The 15,796-nt window shown below is 45.8% G+C and overlaps 1 protein-coding gene across 1 annotated transcript in view; it reads left to right on the plus strand.

Moving 5' to 3' along the window:
* The first annotated feature begins 441 nt into the window (after nucleotides 1–441).
* The window catches only part of NID1 (nidogen 1), an 87,069-nt gene continuing 71,714 nt past the window's right edge, over nucleotides 442–15,796 (plus strand). Inside the window, exons 1-2 of the mRNA XM_050950482.1 lie at nucleotides 442–654; nucleotides 13,044–13,343. Coding sequence (XP_050806439.1) covers nucleotides 442–654; nucleotides 13,044–13,343 — 513 coding nt within the window. The remainder of the gene's footprint in view (nucleotides 655–13,043; nucleotides 13,344–15,796) is intronic.

Below are 15,796 nucleotides of genomic sequence, written 5' to 3' on the forward strand. Positions count from 1 at the left end.
ATTTTCTAAACTTACAAAAAACAATTCAACTGTAAAGGAAAGGAGATGTTATTGGTCGGGTGAGTTGTAGTCCACTGTGGCTGGGATGGGAGTAGGGGGGGTACCTTGAGTTTCTGCGGTCGAGGATGGGGTTAACGGGGGAAAACTCAGGCTGATGGGTTTGCTTGTTTTTTTTCAATTATGTTCTTGGTACGAAAGAGACGTATTGATGGGGTTGGGATGCAGTGAGGGGTGGGGGAGCCTTTCCCCTCTAATTGTGATTGGCTGGTTTTCTCTGAGCTGCTTCCTTCATTGGTTTGCGCCTCAGCCCCTCACGAGTCCCCTTCTCCCCTCCCCACCCCAGCCCTGGCTGGGTTTAAAACTTTGGGGGCTTCATAGTTCCGCCGCCCGCGCTGGAGCTGCTGCCGCGCGCTGTGCAGGGAGGCGCCGGGCGAGGCGAGCATGTTCCCCGGGCGGAGCTGGGGCTGGGCGCTGCTGTGGGCGCTGCTAGGGCTGGCCGTGCCCGGGGGTTGCCTGCCCCGCGGGGGGCTGCTCTTCCCCTTCGGCGCGGAGCGGGGTGACGCGGAGCTGGAGCCCGGGGACGACGTGAGCTCCCCGCCCCTGGAGCTCAGCGCCCCGCTGCGCTTCTACGGCTCCAGCGTCCGCTCCCTCTACGTGAGTGCGGGGCTGGGCGGGGGGCAGCTAACTGGGTTGGTCTCTGTCCGCGGGGCGTGCGGCGCGGGGGCTCCGCGGGGAGCCGGACGGGCCGGGCCGGGCCGCCCCGCTCGCTAGGGGCCAAGCGCAGCCGCTGTAGCGCAGCCCCCGCTGGGAGAGGCTCCGCCGAGTGACCCGCTGCCGAGCCGCTCGGGTTCAGCCCTTCGAATCCCCCCATTTCCCTCCTCTCTGGCTGGTGCCCGACGGCGGAGCCAAGCGCTGCTGCGTCCCGGGGCACGGCGCTGCACAACAGGCCAAGGGAACGGGCGCGGGGAGGTCTCCGAGCTGGAAGACTTTGGCTAACGACAAACTCAATGAAAAGCAGATGCCCCCCGCCTTTCTGGGCTGGGAAGCTCCCTCCCTGAAAATGCTTTTGTTGCCTGGATTTCCAGGGGTTTGTTTCACTACAGGGCGCAGGCTACAGGCAAAACTTACCAATGCGGATCTGAACTCTCCGAGTGAGATCCTCGGCAGGTGTAAATTCAGTTACTTCGCTGGAACTGGGCTGCTGCACATCAGAGAGGATCTAGCCCAGTGATTTTCAACCTTTTTTTCAATTGTGGACCCCTAAAACATTTCAAGTGGTGATGCAGACCCCTTTGGAAATCTTAGACATAATCTGCTGACCCCAAGGGGTCCATGGACCACAGAGTGAAAACCACTGTTCTGTAGTAAGGACAACCTTTTGCAGACCCCTGGGGGTTGAAACAGACACAGACTCTGTGCACAGGTTGAAAAACACTAATCTAGCTCAATGTCTTATCAGCCCTGTTAGTCTGTATCTGCAAAAAGAACAGGAGTACTTATGCTCAAATAAATTTGTTAATTTCTAATGTGCCACAGGCTTTTGTGGGCTACAGCCCACTTCATCAGACTTTTGAGTTAATTTGTTTCCTTAGGCAAGAACAGGCTTTCTTCTCCCCCAGGAGTAATGAGAGGAGAGACAAGGTTGATGTTTTTGTTGCACTGGATTCTAAGATAACTATCAATTTCTCTTCAAATACCAGGGGATTTTACAAATAAGTGACCAATGTGAATTCCTTGGTGGATTGCCTTCTATGGCTGTCTGTCTTGCTAGTGAAAGGAATGAGTTGATGCTTTATATGGTGATTGCTGCCGGTGTGTTAAGTTGCAATAGCACCTTGACTCAAAACTATATCACCTGGCTTAGATTGACATACATTTCTAATATGTTTTGTCATAAAATCCTAATTTACAGGGTCACAAAGCTTTATTTTATTTTATATCAGGTTTCTGATCAACCCACTGCTAAATACTGTAGCTCTGTCTGGTTTTAGTGAAATATATTGTCTGTATTGGGAGGCCATGCATATGTGGTCTGCAGCAGGAAAAGGCCCATAACAGTTTAGCCACTTTCATACTGTATGTGTTGTGTGAGCTGCAGAATTAGACAGTCCCTTCTCCAAAGAGCTTGCAGTCTAGGTCTTAAGACAACAGATGGGTACAGACAGGCAGGGCAGTACATGGAAACGAGACAATATTGGTTAGCATGTTAGAGAGTGGTGCGGTGATGGTGTCTTGAAGGTTTTCTTATGTGAATTCTAGTCTGTATCTTAGTTGTTGTTTGCTGTTTGTATTCTGATAGCAGGGGCGGCTCTATGTATTTTTGCCACCTCAAGCACGGCAGTCAGGTAGAGGTCCGCCCTGGTCATGCGGATTTGGCGGCAGTTCTCTGGGAGGTCTGCCGAAACCGTGGGACCAGCAGAGCTCACAGGCCACTCCCCCGTGGCTTGCCGCCCCAGGCACACGCTTGCTGTGTTGGTGCCTGGAGCCGCTCCTGTCTGATAGCATCCACAATGTGTTTGTAACTGTCTGCTCATAGGAACATTATAAGTCAGTATTTTCCTTGAAGAACGTATGGTCAGAGGTACTTGTTCAGTGTAAAGTGTGAGGCCACGAGGGGGAGAGGGGTTATTTAGACTGCAGCATCACCAATGTACTGATGGCAATCAGTCCTGTGCTCCTTTTCATGAGCTCTGCGTGCTGCAATTTTTCAGTTTTTTTCAGTGTTGAACTTTCAGTGACTATTTAACACTTTTATTCACATTCAGAATAAAGACTGATACTGATATCCTTGTGTTAATATGGCGGCAGAACCTGGCCTAAACTATTGCTTAGGCCTGATCTACACGAGGGGGAGGGGATCGATCTAAGTTACACAACTTCAGCTACATGAATAATATAGCTGAAGTCGAGTACCTACTCACGTGGTGTCTTCACTGTGGTAGGTCGACTGCTGGTGCTCCCCCATCGACTTCGCCTACATATCTCGCTCTGGAATCGAGGGGAGTGTGCTCGGCAGTCGATTTATCGCGTCTTCACTAGTCCGATAAATTGACCCCGACTGCTTTGATCGCTCTGGAGGTGAGTGTAGACATGCCCTCAGTGACTGTCTTTTTTCCTCTGAGATCTTATCAGAGATCTGAGGTGTTTTAAAAGCCAACTGTTGACAAGGCACACTACACTGCTTTAACACATGTTAAAGCTGGACCTTCTAAGATCACACTTTAAAGAGTGCTGCATAGACATGCTTAGTAACTGAACTTTCCAGTGAACATGAGTGTATTGTCTGGTGCACACTGAATGAGTCAGACCCTCACAAGAGCCATTATAAATTTGATTAGTTTATTTATCTGGCATTTTGTCCATTGTACCAGCCAGAATGAATATTTGGAATAAAAAAAAATATTCGGGAATAGAGTGCCCATGTGAAAAAATTTTACCAAAATTATTTTATACTTTTTTCTATTAAACTACATATACAATATTACTCTTGAGAAACAGAACTTTCAAAAAAGTACTGCTAGTTGATAAATATATTAACTGATAATATACTAATTTATAGAATCCTGAAAAAAAAATTTTAAATATTAAAAATTCTTGGGTCAGAGTTTAGGTTGTTGTGATGAAATGTGCATTTCTTTATACTTGATAAAAAATGCTTTCCAATTATTCTTAACTTTTAAGTGCTTTGTTTTTGCAATCTTAATGTTTATTAATGTAGGTTTCATTAAATGTAATTCTGTATATCTAACAGTTGATATAAAATGAGGTGCTTGAACTAATTGTCCATAGGCATTTCAGTGAAGGACCTTCTAATCTAGAACTAAAATGTTAGCTCCAGCCCTTTTTGCTCTGACCATCAGTTTGACAGGACACAATGTAACAGTTATGCATTTGTATAGTGCAGCGGTTGGCAACTTGCAGCACGCATGCCAAAGGTGGCACATGAGCCGATTTTTACTGGCACGCTGCTGCCAGCTGGGGTCCCGGCCACTGGCCCCACTCAGCCCGCTGCTGGCCTGAGTGAACAGAACTCCTGGTCAGCAGCAGCTGAGCGGAGCCAGTGGCCAGGACCCTGGCTGGCAGGAGCTGGCGGACGGAATCCCAGACCAGCAGTGGGCTGAGCTGCTCAGCCTGTTGCCAGTCTGGGGTTCCGGCCGTTGGCCCCTTGCCAGCCAGGGTCCCGGCCATCGGCCCCGCTCGGCCTGCTACCGGCCTGGGATATCAGCCACTGGCCCCACTCACCTCGCTGCTGGGCTGGGGTTCCAGCTGCCCGGTCCCCTGCCAGCCGGGGTCTGGGCCTCTCGGGCCCTGCTCAGCCCTCCTGCCAGCCTGCAGTACGGGCAGCCAACCCAGGGCTCTGCTCCTGGCCTGGTCCCAGTGCTCTGCAGCCCTTATAAAAATTACACTACAATTGGCTTAAAAACTTGAGAACTTAAAAATGTAAAAACTTTGTTTGTATAATACAGTAATCATTAAAACATGTATAATGTTAATAAAATACATAAGTTTGATGAAACAAAGTAGTTGTGCTTATGTGCCTGTGCTTAATTTGTGTTTTTGATGATTTGCCTTCTAAAAAATCTTGCATATCTCACACCCCTAGAAAGGGCATTTCGCACCCCCAGGGGGTGCATGCACCCAGGTTAAGAACCACTGCATTAAACTGATAAGAACTTCATTTTAATTTAATTTTAAATGAAGCTTCTTAAACATTTTAAAAACCTTGCTTACTTTACATACAACAATAGTTTAGTTATATAATATAGACTTATAGAGAGAGACCTTCTAAAAATGTTAAAATGTATTACTGGCATGCAAAACCTTAAATTAGAGTGAATAAATGAAGACTTGGCACACCACTTCTGAAAGGTTGCCAATCCCTAATATAGTGGATATCATCTGAGGGATGATTTAGAGAGGTCTGATGTTGTTTCCTTTTGGAAAGGAGTCTTTTAACTGAACTTGATTTAATTTGTTTTATTACATTTGTAAACTCTTTAAAATTAAACTTTTAAATTTTGGCCTTGTTTACATTAGAAAGTTTTGTTGCTTTAACTATACCAGCACTCAGTTATGCAAACAACCACCCTTATTTGTCAAAAGCTAATTTTTACCCAGAAAGTGTCATATTCCCACAATGTCTGGTAATTACACTCCAAAGAAACAAGCAACAACAAAAAAACCACTTATTTGTTTGAAAATTTGATTTTACAGAAGTATACAGTGTCATTTTTCTACCCCCCTCACTGCTGCCCCATTTGACTAACTGAGATAGAGCTGTATATAGTGTGTCTGGTATGTTTTACTACAAAACATAAATGTAATTTAGCAATGTGTAGTCCAGCAGTTTAAAATGCTTAAAAAACTGCCACTGCTTCCTGTCATTTTAAATAGAGTAATACCCTAAATGGCAAAAAAAAAAAACGTATAGCTGTTACTGTCTTTAGACAACACAAGCCTTCAGCTTTTTTGTCTTTTTTATAATAAAAATACCTCTTTATTGAACTGTAATACATATATCCATTTTTGGGCTTTCACTTAGTTATTGACATTAATAAAAATGTGTATTTATATGAGTTTAAAGGGGCATGGTAAAGTTAAATAATACTTAAAAAAAACAATTTCCTTACGTATGTTAATAAAATGCATTAATTCTTAAATTTTGAAATTTAAAAAACAACTTTTCACTACTTATGATAAGTGCTTATTCTGTGCACTTGACTCACTTTACACCAGGAATCCATACTGCTTGGTTTCTAATATTTGTTTTTCAGAGTTTCAATAGTTTGGTTCTTTTGCAGTAGAATAATAGTACAATGCTTGGTTGCATGTAACGCAGGGTAATGTTTAAATCTGAACAAAACATCTCCTTTGAAAAACAAAACATGAAAATAATCAATTGTTGAGAAACCTACAAAGTACTTGACAGCAACCCTATCAGTTTATGACAAACTAGGAAATAAGGATAAGTCTACATCACCCTGGGAAGTGCCCTCCCAGATGCTGATAGACAGACTCATGCTAGCTGTGCTCCAGCTAGCGATAGCACCGCGGCCACAGCAGCACAGGCAGCAGATCAGCTGCCCAAGTACAAACCAATCCAGTCCTCTCTGGCTACATGCTTGGGAGGCTAGCCTGTGCCGCTGTGGTCACAGTGCTATTTGTAACACATTAGCTTGAGTAGAACTGGCACATCTGTTTACCTAGACTGGAAGTATGTTCCCTGCTGCGGTGTAGACATATCCTAAGAGTTCAGAAGCAAGCACCTAACGGCTAGAGAGAGACAAGGATAGCTTTAAAGTTGTTTCTCTTGTCTCTAGTCTTTATTCCATAATTTTGAATGGCTTTGATTATGTATGTTTGGTAGCTCCTCTCCCAATGTTATTTTATATTTCTGTTATAATCTGGGAATCACATAAATTGCCTTTTTTTGTGGCCACAAGTCCAAGATGGAGATGAACTATGAATTTGTGACCCCTGAAAGATGCATGTACATTCCTTGAGAGTATATTTAGTCTAGATAGAGGAGAAATTGACATAGTAAATTTGCCATGGTTAGTAAATTACTCCTCCACACACCCCCATCTTGTCTATTCAGATTATAAAGAAAATTAAACACTGTACAAATAATATAGATAAATATTTTAATACAGCTGATGACGAGGGTTCTGTGTCTGTCGCAGAGGTTGCAGGAGTCACGGATTCCATGACTTTCTGCAACCTCTGTGACTGCTGCAGCAGCCAGTGTGGCTGACCACAGGGCAACCCAAGCAGCTGGCTGGTGACAGCCACACTAGCCACTTCATTTTTTGATGAACTAAAGTTAACTATTTGCTAAGTTAAATCAATTATTCGTGTGTAACCACATCCCAGATAAATGACAAACTATAGGTTAAATGCTGACCCTACGCAGACAGATTGCTAGTCAGGAAACCCCTGGCTGTCAGAGGAGGCTTCAGAATGATATTTTCTACTTTGCTTGTGGCAGCAGCTCTTCAAGCTCCATCTGCAGTTCTTTCTGTGAGAATGTCATCCAAAGTCCTTAAATATAAATGTTTATGTTGCCCCTTATAACTTGCATTATTTTTCACATTTTCATTCACTTTTCTTTGTCCCTGAGGCCACCATTTCTGTGAATGGTGTGCCCTCAATGGAACTTCTTATGGAACCAATTAAACTTTTAAGTGTTACCTCTGGGGAAACCTGAACATGAATGTATTGTTTATGTTTCAGTTACAGATCTGCATTGAAAATGATCAATAAACAAGAAATACACATTGGATTGTTTTATGCCAGTTGTAAGATTAAGCTTTTCCAGACAATGGTTCAGATTCTCCATTTCACCATGGCTGAGCAGCATATAGGGATTGTAAACCTGACAGAACCCATGCCTGGGTAATACCCTGATGTAAAAGGATTCCCTGGGTGGCAAATAGCTAACAGAATGGCTTTATCTCCCCACTCCCCTGTAGCCTCTGGGGATGTACTGAAGGCATATCTGGGACCGGAAGTTGTTGCAAAAGCATGCTGCGCTCTGGTTTCTGCAGTTTCAGAAGAGTTCCTAGTGTGCTGTGGGAACCAAGTTATGTTAGAACAGTCTTGATGTTGAATTTCAGTTTTGCTTGTCAATCAAAACAGGGCACTTATAGCCTGAAATAAGTATCCACACACAGACTTGCACCAAAATAACAAAATTAAAATTGAGTTAGTTATTTTGGTGCAAGGTTAAGTGTAGGTCAACCCTAAATTCTCTAGTTAAATTCTAAACGAAGGGTACGTCTACACTGGCAGAGTTACATCGCCAGCAGTTACAGCGCCACTCACAAAGCACTAAAGGGAAACCGCTGTTGTGTGTTCACGCTGTCAACAGCCTGCACAATAGCATGTTCACACTTGTGGCACTTGCAGCAGTATTCGGAGCGTTGCACTCTGGGGAGCTATCCAACAGAGCATTTCTTCGTCTTTCACCGCTAAGAGCTGTTGGAAGGTGGAGGGGGTTGTGAGGCATCCTGGGTCCTGTCCCAATGCCCCGATGCATTGCTTCGCATGCCAGCAATCCCTGTGCTTCTGTCTGTATTTGGCGTCATCTGTCAATGGTTTGTGTACTGTGCACCCTGCCTCTTCGGGCTGCAGGAATGGCACCTGAACTGTTGACCAGTATGCCACTTGCTCTGACCAACACGTCACGAGTGGCAGTGGAAACAAGCACTGAGTGGTGAGATCACATCATGATGCATGTCTGGGATGACGAGCAGTGGCTGCAGAAGTTTTGGATGAGGAAAGCCACATTCATGGGACTGTGTGATGAGCCCGCCCCATCCCTGCAGCTCAAGGACATGAGAATGAGAGCTGCCCTGTCATTGGAGAAGTGCGTGGCGATTGCACTATGGAAGCTGGCTACTCCAGACTGCTACCAATTGATCGATTGCTAACCAGTTCAGAGTGGGAAAGTCGACCGTTGGACTCATGTTGATGGAAGTGTGCTGGCCCATTATTTGCATCCTGGTCCGAAAGACCGTGACTCTGGGCAATGTGCGTGACATTGTGGATGGCTTTGCACAAATGGGCTTCCCTAACTGCAGAGGGGTGATAGATGGCACACATACTCCAGTTCTAGCACCAGACCACCTACCCACCAAGTACATTAATCGCAAGAGGTATTTCTCAATGGTTCTCCAGGCGCTTATTGATCACTGTGGGCATTTCACAGACATTAACGCAGACTGGTCTGGAAAGGTGCATGACACACACATCTTTTGGAACACCGGTCTGTTCAGGAAGCTGCAAGCAGGGACTTTCTTCCTGGACCTGAAGGTCACTGTAGAGGAAGTCGAAATGCCCATTGTGATCCTGGGAGACCCTGCCTACCCCTTAATGCTGTGGCTTATGAACCCATACACGGAGCAACTTGACAGTAGCAAGGAGTGGTTCAATAACAGGCTGAGCAAGTGCAGAATAACTGTTGAGTGTGGTTTTGGCCATTTAAAGGCCCGCTGGCGCTGCCTCTATGGGATGCTGGACCTGGCCAATGACAATATTCCTATGCTTATAGCCTGTGCTCCATAATATTTGTGAAGGGAAGAGTGAAAGCTTCAATTAGGGCTGGACCGCTGAGGCTCAGCGCCTGGAGGCTGAGTTTGAACAGTCTGAGACCAGGGCTATTAGAGGGGCACAGCGAGGGGCCATAAGGATCAGGGATGCCTTGAGGCAGCAATTTGAAGCTGAAAGCCACTAATATTTGTTGCTATGCTCGGGAGTGCAGTGCTTGTTATGTTAAGAGGTGATTGGTGCAGACGATGCAATATGAAGACAACATAATTGTCTGTTGCTTTGCAGGGCTCTGTTTGCTTTCAGTTAATAGAATAAAGATTGCTTTCAAACCAAAACAATTATTTTATTAAAAAAACAACCAGAAGAGAGAGGCAAACAAAAAAAAATATCAGCAGTGAGGGGCATGGGGGAAGGGGGGGGTGGGGTCCCAGGATGGCTAAAGATTTGTGTATGTCCAGGGATCATATCCAGCCTTCTCTTTTGGAATACAATGCAGTGGGTACTGTACTTCAGCAGGGCCAAACTGCAGAGGGATGAGTGTTGAGTGCACTGGGTAGTGGGAGTCTGCAGTGCTGAACTGTGATGGGGGAGAATGCCATGGATATAGACTGGAGCCAGGAGGTTGATAAGAGTGGTGGTGGTGTCTGGGGGGAGCATGGGAAAGAATTTTGCGACAGCAGCTGCAGGGGAGTGCGGGCGTGGAAGTGCTTGGTTTTCAGAGGTAGTATCGCCTGGAGCACATCTGCTTGGTGTTCCGTGGCTTCATTCTGGCGTGCAGCATTCTCCTTTCGGTCTGTCTTCTCACTGTCCTGACACTCCTTCAATTCCTGCTTATTGGCCACGGAGTACATCATAACATCACGCAGAAAGTCCTCCTTAGTTCTTCTTGGCCCCTTTCTAATTCTGCGCAGCCATTCAGCCACCGATAACAAAGAGGGAGGCTGGGCTCCCAAGGTAGGTTGACCATCTATCCCATTTTTAAAGGGACAGTCCCGTTTTTGGGGACTTTTTCTTATATAGGCACCTATCACCCTCACCCCCGTCCCGTTTTTTCACAGTTGCTATCTGGTAACTCCATCCCAAGGTCATCTCTGTGAAGTTTAAACATAACATTTTACAGAAGCAGTATTGTTTGCAACACAGAGAACACTGATTCAGTGATTTTAAAACACAGCCACTATTCACGTACCTATCACTACCTGGCTGACTCCAGGCAAGCACACATGAGCCACAAGACCCCCAAAATGGTGAGTAGCCACAAGGGAAGGGTAAATCACTCTTCCTGGACCCTGTTGTATACTGGGCACGTGGCTCTTGGGGAGAGCTAGCATTGTAAGGAGAGCCTGATAATCATTTCTGTCCCCACACTTTCCACAGAATATGATCATTATGGAAGATATCTCACTGCTGAGCATGGGCAGGGAATCAAGGGAGGGTCTTCTCCAAGACTGTGGCTTCTGCCCTGGCCCCTATGTGGCTCGCCTTTGTACCGCAATGGTGTCGTCCCCACCCCACCAGTGACAGCACAGTGGTGCGGGAAAGTTACCATTACTGGGGCAAGAAACAAAGCTGCTCTGCCAGAGAGCCTGTGGCAGTGGATTGCCCAGTATCTCCATAAGAGTTTCCTGGAGATCTTTGAGGCAGATTCCCGTGAAGTGAGGGAGTCCATCAACACCCTGTTCCGCCATTCAGACTAGGCATGTGGTGATACGTGCATCATACAGACACAAGCCTGCTTTCTGCAACCCTCCTGCCCCCAACAACTCACTTCAGCGATTCCCAAAAATCAAATCCACTTACTAGGGCCTCCTCTCCTGTTTGCACTTTGCCAACATCTGACAGCTGTGACTGGCTAGCCTCCTCTGAGGTAGAAAAGAGCTCCTGGCTGCATGCATCTTTCTGGTCATCCTCTGCCTCTGGGTCCCCGTCCCCCTCCACATCCTCATCCAAGATTTCTTCCTCCTGGCTTGGTCCACTCTCAACTGGAACATGAGCCACTGAAATATCCACAGTGGCCTTCGCAGCGGAGGTGGGATTGCTGCTGAGTATCTCATCCAGCTCTTTGTAGAACTTGCAGCTCATGGGCGCAGCACCGGTGCAGCAGTTTGCCTCCTGCGCCTTTGTGGTCGGCGTTCTGCAGCTCCTTCAGTTTGACCCTGCACTGCAGTGTGTTCCGATCAGGGGCCCTTTCTGTCATGCATCGTGAAATCTGTCTGTAGGTATCCTAATTCCTATGGCTGGAGCGGAGATGGGACTGGACAGCCTCCTCTTCCCCAAATGCTGATGAGGTCCAGCAGCTCGGCATTGCTCCAAATGGGGGATCGCCTGGTGCATGGAGCAGGCATGGCCACCTAAAAAGATACGCTGAGACCACTGCATGCATCACCGAGCAAGCAAGAAAGGGACTTTCCAAAGGAATTTACGGGGTGGGGATGACAGTTGGTCACCTGAGGTCAGGGCAGTAGAGTTCAAACTGATGACCAGAGAGGGGAGAACAGGCATTGTGGGACACCTCCCTGCGCCCAATTGGAGCTCTGTAATCGAACACAGTGTCTACACTGACACCATGGCACTGTAGCCCCAGTGCAGAAAGCTGTACACCTCTTGTTGGAGTGGGTTTTTTTACAGCGCTGCAACTGCGCAGTTTCTGCACACTGAGTGGCTTGGCAGTGTGGACACCTCGGGAGTTACAGCTCAGAAAGCTGCTTTACTGTGCAGAAACTTGCCAGTGTAGACAGGGTCTAAAATTGCAGCAATCTTGAATGCAAGGAAGGAATGTGAGGAATGGCTTGATTGTGCAGTTTGCAAAAAGCCCTAGGCAGGGAAATTAGGAGGATGATCTGTTGGCTGATCTGTTGTGGAAAGTTACACAACATCTCTGCTCCTGCTGTGGGGGGCACATGATAATGCTGTTGATCCCTCACTTTCATCAGCCCCAAGCTCTCCTACAAGTGTATAATGTCATGCATACTATCGCTCCTGGATCTTACACTGTAGAAGTAGTATGGTCGAGATTTTAAGGTGGTGTCAATCCAAATAGTTTCATTGACATTAATGGAATTACACCAGCTTGCATCAGGTGAGAATCTGGCATACTGGTTAGTTGACAAAGTAATTGTCTTAAGTATTTATTTATCCATTCTAAAATTCTAAGTTTGAGTATTTACTTCATTTCTTCCATCCAGAGCTGTCCTTATGGGTGGGCGACATGGGTGACTGCCCAGGGCACCATAGTCAGAGGGTACTGTGGTCAAGAGGCAAGGAGTGGGGCGGGCATGGAGTGCAAGGCCGCAGAAAGGAGCTTGGGGCAATGGGGGTGGGGAAGGCATCAGGCACCAGGGGAGGCAGTGGGGGCCAGTGGTGATGGGGGGACTAATGGGAAGGCGGCAGAGGGTGGGAGGAACGAGTAAGGGGTGGGAGAGGCAGTGGGTGCCAGGGGCACCAAAATACAAGCTTGCCTAGGGTGCCATCTTCCCTGAGCTTCCATACCTAGCAACACTTTTATGTAAACATTTTTAATAGCATAATGGCTAGTATCTAGTCATCTAAGAGAATCCATACAAAAGACTGCATGCACTGGGTTTTGATCTATAAAGATCGAGAGTTTTGGAGTTTGTGAGATGTGGTTATTTTGTACTGATTTGCCAGAAGCGGAGGTGAATGTGGTAGCCTGTGAAATATAGCTGTTTGAAATCTTACCCTTCAGAGAGAAGAATGTTCAGTTTTGAATGTACCTTGTTGTTGAACCATGAAAAGTTAAAACCCCAGGATCTCTCCAAAACGATATAAAAAGTGTGTTTTGGAATAGTCCTACAGGTTGGTAAACTTGACTTATCTCATAAATACAAGCTTCAGCTTCAATGATATTAGATATTTAAGAACCGGAAATGTTTCAGTGGGTTTGAAAATACTACAAAAGTGTTTAGACTTGTGAAATAGCCATGTGAACAATACTTACTGCCCTGTCCAAATGATTTTACCCTTTCTATTAGGTGGCCACTAATGGGATCATTGCAGTGAATGAACCATCAAAAGAAGAAGAATACCTTGGTCAATTCCCACTCAGTTTTGGAGCTATTGCTCCATTTTTGGGTGATCTGGACACTACAGATGGACGTGGGAAGGTGTTTTATAGAGAAGATTCATCCCCTGACATCTTACAGCTTGCTGCAGACCATATCCAACGAGGTTTCCCTGAGGCCATTTTTGACCCAAGCAGTGTTGTCATTGTTACCTGGACATCTGTGGCTCCTTACCATGTACCTGGAGAAGACCCCACTCTGGAAGGCAAGGTGAATATTAGACAGAGCTCTAAGATAGACCAAGTGCAACAGAAGTGTAACTCCATGGTCCATTGTTTTAAGTGTCAATTGTAATATTTCATACTTCAAAAAGAAAATTATTTCATTTTAAATACCTTACTGCTTTGCTTGTTATGCTTATCACAGCATTCATGAGAAGGAAATTTTTGGGTGAAGTTTCTCAGACATATTTAAAAGATGTAAGCAGTCTGGCTTGTAGCATATGGGCAGAGATGAGGACAAAGCTCCCATACTTTTACCTTTTTATTCAACATCAAACTATCCTTGAACTATTATGTTAACTTTTATAACACCCAAAAATGTGCCAGATACTTGGAATAATCAGGGAACTTAGATGTACTAAAATCTGGACTTTGGGGGCTAAATTAACAAAGAAACTTAATGTGGTGACACTCAATATCATCAGGTCTAACGTTCAGGTGCCTAGAAAATCACAAATGCTGGATTTAGGCACCTAGGCTCCCTACACAATGAATGGAAGAGATGGGATCTTAGAATGGGATTCACAAAAGCCAGCACACTAGGTGATGCCTCACCAAAGGTGGAAGATGCTAAGCCAAGGCGGGTGTGTGAAGCATTTCCCCCTCTCTCATACATAGATAAGCGCCTAAGTCTGGGCTACAGGGAAGTGCTTCCTACAAAATGGGATTCTCAGCGGAAAATGCTCTCTTGGTGTGAGGTGCCTACATTGTTTTCGAAAGAAGTTAGCAGGGAGGGAGGAGGCGCAGCAGCAGCACTCTCACAATGTTTAGCCCAGTAGTTAGTGTACTCATCTGGCATGTGGAAAAACCCCAATTCAAGTCCCTCTTCTCCCTGATGGAGAGAGGAGGTTTGAACTGGTCTCTGCTGCCAGCACCCTAACCACTGGGCTATGGGATATTCTGACATTGTTCTCTCTGGCTCTCCTGTTGAAACTGTTGCACTCATTGGGCCGAGCGAGCAGGTAAGTATGAGTGACTCTGTAGCCTGATGTGTAGTGCACCCACCTGAAAGGTGGGAGACCCAGGATTCAGTCTCCCTACTCCAGTGACTCTTTTTAAAATTTATTTATCTCCATTTCGACAGGGGAGACTGAGAGCTCCACACTAGAATATACCATGCCCCAGTGGCTAGTGTATGCACCTGAGAGGTGGCAGAACCCACTTCAAATCTTTCCTGTGTCTCAGTTGGAGGGTGGTACTTTACTTGGGTGTCTTCCACATCCCAGATGAGTACCCTAGCCACTGGGTGAAAGGTTCTGAGGAAGATTGTTCTCCCCTGCTCCCTCCCTTGTGTACACTTCTCAGTCTTTGTGTAAACATCTCTATAAGGGCCTGATCTGGTAGCTGATCTCTGAACATGCTTTCCAGACCAGGCCCTGCAGGCTAGGTAGGCAGAGGAGTGTATATCTGTCTTTCCCTGGTTCGTTCATTGCTCTGGGGCTTAGGTGTCCAGATGTCTGGTGTGGGGCTGCAGTGCTTGTACTCAGGCAAAAACAGATACCTGGTAAACTTATACTGCAGTTGAGGCATTGAGCCAGTTTTGGTGACTACAGATTTCAGGGGCAGCTGAGCAGAGGCTTTGAATCCCAGTGGGGCCTGATTCTGGGATTTAGGTGTCTAAAGTGGCAGTTAGGCACTTAAGTCCTCTCTGTGAATCTAGCCCTCAATATCTTTTTTGGGGTTGATCGCATCTCATTCACCACAAACTCACATATCTGAAATCAGGCCTTCCATAGTAGACTCTTTAAGATACGTGTACGATGATCCATGTATGCTTAGGACTTAACCGTACAATTTATTTGAGAGCCACAATCCCTCCTCCCCACCCCATCTTCTAAATCTTTTAGGTCCCATTCTGCAAAGATGTAAGCACATGCTTTGTTTTATGTACTGAGATTAGCTCCATTGTCAATGGGACTACTCAGTGTGTAAAGCTAAGCATGTGCTTCTGTCTTTCCAGCATCAGGGCCTTGTTTTGCCAAATACCAGTTTCTTGTGTCTGATTAGGCCAGAGGCATAGCATCCACTTTCCCTATAATGGGGCCCATGCTGGGGCAGTGGTAAACAGCTAAATGGCCCTCATTGGAACACTGTCTCAGCAAGGGCCGTGATGCAGTGGCATGGATGTTCTCTACCAACAAATAATAAAATACTTCTCCAAAATCCTCTCCTCACTTGAGAGCCCTAAAATAAAAAATGCAGATCAGAATTCAAAATTGGATGTGCTGTCTGCATCTAAACATATGTCATTTACAGTCCAGTGCAGTACCTCTAGGCCAGCTGATTCCTTGACATCTGGTAGCATTGAGGGTTTGTTTAGTTGGTTGGTTTTTTTAATTTGGTCATTTTTATTTATTTATTGGCTTAGTATAAACTGGGCTTTATGAAAGGAATGATCTGTTTGGTTGATAAGTATCCTGAACATTGTTGCTGGTTATCCAG

Source organism: Gopherus flavomarginatus, chromosome 4 (assembly GCF_025201925.1).
Source record: "Gopherus flavomarginatus isolate rGopFla2 chromosome 4, rGopFla2.mat.asm, whole genome shotgun sequence".
Classification (NCBI taxonomy): domain Eukaryota; kingdom Metazoa; phylum Chordata; order Testudines; family Testudinidae; genus Gopherus; species Gopherus flavomarginatus.